The sequence below is a fragment of the Capsicum annuum genome, chromosome 7, assembly GCF_002878395.1.
Source record: "Capsicum annuum cultivar UCD-10X-F1 chromosome 7, UCD10Xv1.1, whole genome shotgun sequence".
Taxonomy (NCBI): Eukaryota; Viridiplantae; Streptophyta; class Magnoliopsida; order Solanales; family Solanaceae; genus Capsicum; species Capsicum annuum.
The window spans coordinates 195,253,350-195,263,081 of NC_061117.1; the positions used below are offsets into that span (position 1 = coordinate 195,253,350).

Here is a 9,732-nt window from a genome sequence, read left to right on the forward strand (position 1 = left end):
ACTCTAAATCTGATTTTTTTTTGTAGATCTAGGTTCCTTAAGCTAAAACAAACTCAACCAACCAAAAATCAGCTACAAAACACGCCTAAATCACTATGCCAAATTCGGATCTAGCTCAAAAAGATTCAAAACTCCATGGCTATGGTGGATCTTAGCTCAAACTCAACCAAACTTCACTCTAAAAATAGATCTAGACACTTTTAGTGTTAGAGAATAAGAATCTAACACTAAAAACTATCAAAACACAATAAAAACGTGTAGATTTAACTTGAAAATTTCGGATCTACAATAAACAATAAGACAACACACAATTTTTTTGAGATTTTTGGATTTTTTACTCTTTTTTGTGAGATTTTCTTAATAAAGACACTAAAATAAAAATTTAGGGATGTAGGAACAACCCTAACCAAGGCTTTGATACCAAATGATACAAGATCTAAACCACTAAAATGAAATTAAGGACACAAGATACAAAAATCAGCAACCACAAGACAAAGAAAATAACACAATAAGAAAGGGGATGAAGAAAAGATACATAAAAGTAAAGATACATAATGAGACCCTTACTATCACCAATGATTAGCACAAGAAAGAGTATCAAACCTTCAAACACACCTCATCAATTATAGTTCAAACCTCACTCTTAGGTGGACCAAAGGAATTCACACTCCTCAATCACACCTTTCTTGCCAATTGATCAACACAAGTGAAATCCATCAAATGTATTAATCTCTCAAGTTTTGATGTCTTTTCCAAGACCTACACTAAGATGACTTTCTAAGACCTACACTAAGGAAAGAAACTATACTAAGAGTAATACTCAATTTCAATTCATCAAAGTCTAATGAAAAATGGAAACTAAGGGTCTATTTATACTATTACAAGACAATGTCTAAAATACCCTTAATAAAGGGTGCTCCTTTGGAGTGTAGAAAGGGAGTCTCAAAAGACCATAATATCCCTAAGTTGAGGTGCCTTTAGAGTATATTCAAGGCTGCCTTAGAGTGTATTAAAAGCTCTTCTTCACGTTTTAGCAAATAAACTCCCTTGGTTGAAGGCATCATGCTCTCATAAGCTCCCATTTGCATGAACAAGATTTGAAAAGGCTCCAAAAGGGTCTTCAATCCGAAGCTTGAACCTTTGATAATGTCTTGTACTCTTTTTTGCTCTTTAAGCTTATATCATATTGAAAAGTTAAAAAATGATCTCTCTCCGTCGTTACCTGAAATATTTCATGCTAGGTGTGTTTGTCATATATATAATTTAATCGTAAGATATGGTCTTAAATTTTTTGAGTTTTATATTGAAAAATCCGGCTTGCTGTTGGCTTTATTCAAGGAAATAATCGGGAAAAAAAAAATTAGAGAACTTAAAGTTAAATGTGAACAAAATGGACTTACGCCGATTTTTATGCCTGAAGAATATGATACTAGATGGAATGCTACGTATGATTATTTTAAAACTTGTATTACTTATAAAGTTCCTATTACATTGATTTTTAACCAATTTTGTGGTTCATTCGCTAATTCGGCTGAATGTATGCAAAATGATTCTGATTGGGCTGCAATTGATGACCTTTTTAAGTTTTTGAAAAAAAATTATATAGCTACGGTTGAATTTTTTGGAGCTTGTTATCCTACTGTTTATAATATTTTAGTATATTTAGCCGATATTTCTGGTTTGCTCAAAGAATTTAATAATAAAGAAGGTTACAAAGAAGTTATTAGTGCTATGTTTGCTAAATTTTAAAAAAAAATTGATTTTTCCTATTTACTTGGTTGGTGCTATAGTAAATTCATGTATGAAATTTAATACTATGAGTCAATTTAGTACTCTTATTTATTCTAACTTAGAGAAAATGCTAACAATGATTCTGAAGATGAAGAACAAGAAAAACAAGATTTGTTTATAGCTATGAGTGATGCGAACATTTACTTAGAAAAATTATACAACCATTATGCCGATTTACTTGATGTAGCTGTACCAACAAATATCACTCCAACTGTCGCTCCTCATGCTCCCGAGGATCTATCATCTTCTAAAAAATCAGCACATAGTGATTTTCCTGATTACTTTTATGATTTAAATGTTTGGAACTACATTGAGGTGAGAACTTACACAGCAACTTCTCAGGAAGAGCTTAAGTATTATCTTCGAACGCGGTAGAGGATCGTAGACGATGGATCAACGCGTTGAATTGGTGGAAGAATAATGAAAGACAATAATCTGTGCTTTCAAGATTAGCTAGAGATATATTGAATGTTCCAATGTCAACCGTTGCATCGGAGAGCGCTTTTAGTCATAGACGACAACAGCTTGGGGACAACCGACACTTATTGGGGAGCAATACTATGAATGTTCTAGTTTGCCTCAAAGATGGGATTAGAGCTGAACGAAGAAATCAAGGAATAGAGGTGGAACCGAAAGACGAACAAAATCTAGAAGAAATTATGACTTCAAGGGAGAACTCAGCACAATCAAGTCCAATGCATGGTTTTACCCCCATTGATTTTGACTATCCTATGCCAGTTCCTGTTAATATTAACATGAATGGGTTGAAAAAAATGATGCAAAATTTGTAGATTTTTCATTCATATAAATTATAAATTTTGGATCATTTTGCAATCAATAAAATACAACACTCATTCACTCCTTACTTTATATTTTTTTTCATTTAAATTAAATTTCTAGTTTGAATTAAATACTTAGTATTAATATATTACTAATTTACTATCAAACTTTACACTAAGTAATAGACAATTAAACATAACAAACATATATACACATAATGAAAAAATAAATATCTTTTAAGTTCCAAACCTCAATTATTATTATATTAAGTAGCATATTTTCTATGGTCTCTAAATTATATATATTTAGTATTTTAACGTATACATATAGTATATATAGTTTGTTCGTATATCGTTTCAACTTTCAAGTGATATTTTAAGTAGTATATATTCTGCATATATGTGTACATATTTTTTATATATTAAAATAGTATATATTTAATGTCTGTATGTTTTGAAAGTAGTATAATATGTAGTGTATACATGACTATATGTTATATGTGTATATATTTTTCTAAAGTAGTATGTATATACTATATAGTGTATATATGTTGTATATATATTATTTAAAGTAGTACATATATTATATGGTACGTATATATGTGTATATATTTTTAATAGACTCTAAAGTAGTATATTTAACTTATACATGTGTATATGTTTTCTAAAGTAGTATGTATATAGTGTTTATATGTTGTTTGTATATTATTTAAAGTAGTACATATATTGTATGGTACGTATATATGTATATATATTTTCAATAGACTCTAAAGTAGTATATATTTAATGTATACATGTGTATATGTTTTCTAAGGTAGATGTATATAGTGTATATATGTTGTATGTATATTATTTAAAGTAGTACATATATTGTATGGTACGTATATATGTGTATATATTTTCAATAGACTCTAAAGTAGTATATATTTAACGTATACATGTGTATATGTTTTCTAAAGTAGTATGTATATAGTATATATATGTTGTAGGTATATTATTTATAATAGTACATATATTGTATGGACGTATATATGTGCATATATTTTCAATAGACTCTAAAGTAATATATATATATATACATGTGTATATGTTTTCTTAAGTAGTATGTATATAGTGTATATATGTTGTATGTATATTATTTAAGTAGTACATATACTGTATGGTACGTATATATGTGTTATATTTTCAATAGACTCTAAAGTAGTATATATATTTAATGTATACATGTGTATATGTTTTCTAAAGTAGTATGTATATAGTGTATATATGCTGTATGTATATTATTTAAAGTAGTATATATATTGTATGGTACGTATATATGTGTATATATTTTCAATAGACTCTAAAATAGTATATATATTTAACGTATACACGTGTATATGTTTTCTAAAGTAGTATGTATATAGTGTATATATGTTGTATGTATATTATTTAAAGTACTACATATATTGTATGGTACGTATATATGTGTATATATTTTCAATAGACTCTAAAATAGTATATATATCTAACGTATACATGTGTATATGTTTTCTAAAGTAGTATATATATAGTGTATATATGTTGTATGTATATTATTTAAAGTAGTACATATATTGTATGTATATTATTTAAAGTAGTACATATATTGTATGGTACGTATGTATGTGTATATATTTTCAATAGACTCTAAAGTATTATATATATTTAACGTATACATGTGTATATGTAATTATGTATTCAAATTTTCAAAAGTAGTATATATATAGTGTATGTATGTTGTGTGTATATTGTTTAACGTATTTAAAATGTATATAGGTGGGTATATATAGTGTATATTGGAAAAAAAAACCTTTTAATTTCGATTATTTTTTATGTTTGACCGGTTTTGATTTGGTTGGACGGGTAAATCCCTAATGAGCCGGTCCCGATTTGTTTTTTGAAAAATTATTGTTGGGCCTAGAACCGGACCGACCCGTTAACATAGGCCTGGAACTGGACCGACCCACGAACCTGTAAAAAAAGGGCCGGATCCGGGTTGACCCAGCCCGGCCCCGTTGACAGACCTAGTGTTGGCATATATTAAAAATTAAAAGGGTGCATGTATGATATACCCAATTTTAGCTTGTTTAGAGAAGATTCAAATATTAAATTATTGAAATTCTAATAATGGAAATATCTGAAGTTGGACATAATTTTCAATCTCAATCGCGTACGTTTGAATTGCTTCCCAAAACAGATAACTTGCAAAAGAATTTAAAATGCGGGCACTAGTTATTTACCTTATTTGATTTCATGATCACCACATTTATATATTGTTGTAAAATTAACTTTATGTCACGTTGGACCGGCCAACCAGTTTTAACTTTAGAAATGTTTTAGGAACTGCACGATTATGTGTTATAACTTTGCATGGACAAATGGACACTAATACCATGAAGAACCCTCAAATATTTAGAAATATAATTAGTGTTGTCACCTTTTTTATTTATGGAATTTAAACATCATTACTCTAAATTGTCAGCATCAGTCATAAATTTGTAGTAGCACCTGTCCAATTTCTTTGGGCCCCTTGTTATTTTTGGTTAGGTAGCCATTGATTGTAAGAACCAGAGAAAAATATTCATAGCAGAATTGAGATAAAAATCTAATAAATCAGTGTGCTTCTACTGAATGCCATAGTTGTGAGGGAAATTTAATTTCATTTTCACCACAAAAAAACGTACCTAGCGAGCCATCACGTGATGATAATCACTATTCACTAATTATCTCCATTGGTTTTAAGGCACAACATACACTTTGTGGCTCCACTGCTTTCAATTTGTTTCTGGAAAATTCTTTTCACACTGCTTCTAATTTATGAAGCAAAATATTCGGAACCATAATCTGAATTGTCTTCAACTCCTAAAAATATCAATCAGAATGGTTGCTTTCCAAAAGGAAGAGAATCATTTTTTATTAAAAATAGAATCCAGTGTGTTCATATTGATCGATGTTCCATGCAAAATAAAAAGCACAAACAGAAGCGGGTCCAAAATTTAATTTTGAGCAACAAAACTTAAACAAGTTCTATCTTTGCCACTGAACCAAAGCTTGCTTACGTTGTTACTGAGTTCCTAATAAATAATTTTTACATATTTAATTAATTTCTCAATATAAACACAACATCATATGCAAAAGTTGTTAGTGTTTTGGAAATCCACATCCAATGTCCTAAATCTGCCCCCTAGCACAAGGGACACAATAAAATTAAAGAGCCTTAATCACATACTTACAATTCAATTTTGAATTCTTGTTATCCGGTATCCATAGCTATCGAATTATTTATCCGTGTGATAATAACATTTGACAAATTAGTATACAAGGAGAAACTCTAATGGATTTTTTTCGTTACAAGGCTACCAGAAATAGGAGGTCGCTCATGTTTATATTTGCTTTTATTTTTGGTATAACTCGGCTATCCTAATATGAACGAATAATATAGTAATACTTGGAATGATAAAAGTGTAGGGTGTATTCTAATATGAAGAATGATATGTTGAAAGATGGCAAAAGTTGATAACTACACAATAGTTGATGGTTGATGCAATATGATAAATTATACTATAGTTAATTAGAAGAAACTTTGTACACCATTAACGTTATAAACAATACTATCAAGTGGCAATTCAAAAAATCAAAATGCCCACTTGTAACGTGGAGATCATTACCATAATTAACGCACATGAAGGAAATAAAATAACACAAATAATTTGCTATTACAAGCTATGCAGATTTAAATATGTTTTTCCTATTTTTCTTCAAAAACATCCAATAATATAGTACAATTTTTCATAGATGAATATTACATACATATGTCCAACACATATGGTAACTTGGTTCAGAGGTAACAAAGTTTCTATAATGTTGTTTGGCTAAAAGTGTGTAATCTTATTTACAAAATTTATGAACTACGGCTACCAGTACACTAGCTATAATTGCATGGAGCTGTATAATTAAGGAAGATAATTAAGAATCATAAATTAGGCTGCTTAGCTTCTTGAAATTTTTGGACTTGCAATATGATAGATTAATTTGTTAGAAGCAATTTGTGATCAAATATACATGGGCGAAATATTTTATTAGCTTAATTAATCATACTTTATCCGAGATTGATTTGTCAAGTAAAATTAAACATTTCTTTGCATCAATCTAGCTAAACAAATTCATTATATATCATTCCCTTAGAAGTTTGAAAAAGTGAAAGTCTAACACCTCATTATTTAATTTCCATTGTGTCGACTTATTTAAAATTTAAGATCTTCTAGCACAAATTACTTTTAATGTTTATTTACGATGTCTGATAATAATTATAGGACTCGAATAAGTTCAAATTAATACCAAAAAACTCCAATTTGAAATACAGTTTTAGCACAAATTTACTGAACATCAACTTCAATATATATACATTTTAACAATCCGATCATGAATTCCGAATGGTTCTATTCAGTTTCCAACTTCAATAGTACAAATGAAGAAACAAAAGGGAGAGAAAATAACAAAAATATGAATCACTAATATTCACAATTCATTCATATATACTAGTATATATTACATTCAAGAAAAACAAAGTTACGTCTCAGAATAAAAATGTCGTCGGTGCAAACGCTGGCACGGCCATCGGACTTGACGATTTCCTGCAAAAACACACATAAAAAAACAGAAAAAATTAGCTCATAAATTGAACGATTCTTCTTCTTCTAAAGAATGATATTCTTTTACTTTTACTTGTCCAATATTTCAAAGACAAATTTCACTTTTAACACATTAAGAAAACACAAATAATCTCTTTTAATCCGATTCCACGCCGTGTAAGGCCATTCAAGAATCACTCCACTATATCCAGCACTCGAACATGAAACCTTTGGAGTAGTCTCATCCACTACACCACATTTTTTGATGGTGTAATAAAATACTTGTATTAATCATTATCTTTTTAGGAGCGTGCAAAATCCAAACGGAATAAATAAAAATAAACGAGGGTTCAGATAGATGTAGATGTGAGTACGTACCAGTAATTTTCACCATGCCTAGGTGATAATTTGGATCTAAAAATAAATTTAGCTTTAACTTTAGTAGCAGGTTTGGCACAAGATGGAGGAACAGCACGTTCTTTTCTTTCTGCGTTAACAACATCAGACATCACTCTTTCTTCCGAAATTACTCGTAGCGCTGGTTTCCAATTCGCTCCGTTTCTAGACTTTACTACCCTTCTACCCCTTCCGCCACGCATAGCAGGGCCAATTACAGCCCTGCTATTCTGCTCTTCATCCCTCGGAGGAAGAGCGGCAGAAGCGGCCTCGGGTACTGTTGGGGTGATGGTAGCACCACCCCAACATAAGGCGAATTCCGGTAGGAATTTCATAACTAGGAGTGTTATGATATATGTGTGATCGTAAAGAGGTTTACGTGCCTGTTGAGGTGACTTTAGACACTTTGTTATTCACGTAATGCTAGTATTTATAGTGTGTGGGAGAGAGAAATGTGATGTGACATGTGAAAGTAACAGGGGGTGTAATATGTGTGTGGCGTTGGTGGGCACCGTGGTTTTGTATGCTGGTCTTTCTGTGGGCATTTAAGCCTCCTACATAATAGACGTAGATATCGTTAAATGTTGCTTTATCCTGACTTATTTTCAGAATAAAAGTTTAACCATTATTTATATAAAATTAATAAATGCGTGTGTATTACATACAATAATATTACTTAGTTATGGTTAATTTACTAGAAGGAAAGATTTGAAGTAAACGGCAAAGTCGATTATGTGATCAAGAGGTCATGATGCAAATCGTGGAAACACCCTATGATAGAAATGCAAATTAAAGCTACGTACAAAAGACTTTTATGATTTGATCCTTTCTCGATACACGCTCGTAACGAGAGTTTTGTTGCATCGGACTATCTTATTTTATTTTTAATTTACTTTATTAAATCATTTCCACAGTAAGTTAACACTCATGCGGACAAATATTTACTCTTATTTTATACCAAGTTTTTTTATTAAAAATTCTAAAAGGGCATATAAAAATGAAAAAATACCAAAATATTTAATGGACGCCTTGTTCATTAAAAAATTCACGGCGTTAGTCATATGATAAAGTGTAAGGTAAAATCATGATTGTACCTTAGAAGGTAAATGGAGTCAAGTGCAAGATAAAATCATCATTTTACCATACAGGATAAATCGATCCACTTACCATATTCTTCAACTGAAAAAGTGGGGAGTAAATTCCCCTAGGAAAGGAGTGTCTGCAAGAGCAGACTTACCACTGATCTGAGGTTTATTTATGCACTTTAGTGTGTTATCCTAGCTTATTTAGCCTTGTTTAAAGGAAAATTTGTGTGCTTTATGTGTTAATGATGATATAAATGAGCATCTAAGTATTTAAGTACTTGATAATAATGTTTAAGGTGCAGTTCAAATAAGTTTGTACTTAATTTGGTTACTTAGAGTTCAAAGATCAAAAGGGGCAAAAATAGTGTTCTAAGCTTAAGTTTCTAGTTCGTCGTCTTGGATGTTGTGTTGTTTTGAGCTCCAATTCATTGTGTTTAATGCTATAGGATGCTGGTGAGTTGATTATGATGATATACGAAGGATATACAAGCTTTAAATCAAGTTGAAAGAACATAAAAAGGCTTGGAATGGATCAACGAAAGCACAAGACACAACTTGATGCGAATTGGACACCTTAGATGTCAAGGGCGCGTCGTGATCTCAAACCAAGGCCAACTGGCGTGTGCCACACATGGTTGGCTTCCTAAGGGATCCAAAATAGTGGGTCTCCACGATAAGGGCGTATCGTGCATTTAGACGCATAAAATTAACCCTGCGATGCGGCCTAGTACAAAAACGCAATAATTTTGTCCTCCTATAAATAGGATACTTATACTTGACGTTATACACCTTGGACGACTTTGAAACTTGGAGAGGAGTTGTAAAACATTTCAATTAGGGTTTTTATTCTTTAAATTTATATTTTTAATGGATTTTATCATTTATTCATATATCTTGGCTACGGTTATGTCTAGTAGTGGCTAAAAGCTCCCTTTCCGGGGTCAAAGCCAAGAATATGATTGATATTGCTCGGAATTGAATTGGATTTATTTATTTATCATATTTTATTATTTATTACCCTTTTTATCA

At 30.8% G+C, this 9,732-nt stretch overlaps 1 protein-coding gene across 1 annotated transcript; it reads right to left on the reverse strand.

Moving 5' to 3' along the window:
* Window positions 1-6,966: 6,966 nt before the first annotated feature.
* LOC124900079 lies at window positions 6,967-8,032 on the reverse strand. The gene is made up of 2 exons (XM_047415341.1): window positions 7,601-8,032; window positions 6,967-7,225 (listed from the first exon to the last, which is right to left on the reverse strand). Exons 1-2 carry the CDS (start codon window positions 7,951-7,953, stop codon window positions 7,168-7,170), a joined length of 411 nt encoding a protein of 136 aa, XP_047271297.1. The 5' UTR covers window positions 7,954-8,032; the 3' UTR covers window positions 6,967-7,167.
* Between the last annotated feature and the right edge of the window lie 1,700 nt (window positions 8,033-9,732).

Bases quoted from the DNA above. Each gene is read 5' to 3' on its own strand.
- LOC124900079 (XM_047415341.1), bottom strand. From the start codon at position 7,953: ATGAAATTCCTACCGGAATTCGCCTTATGTTGGGGTGGTGCTACCATC. The intron at 7,226-7,600 runs GTACGTACTCAC...GTGTTTTTGCAG, and splicing joins AGGCATGGTGAAAATTACTG to GAAATCGTCAAGTCCGATGG.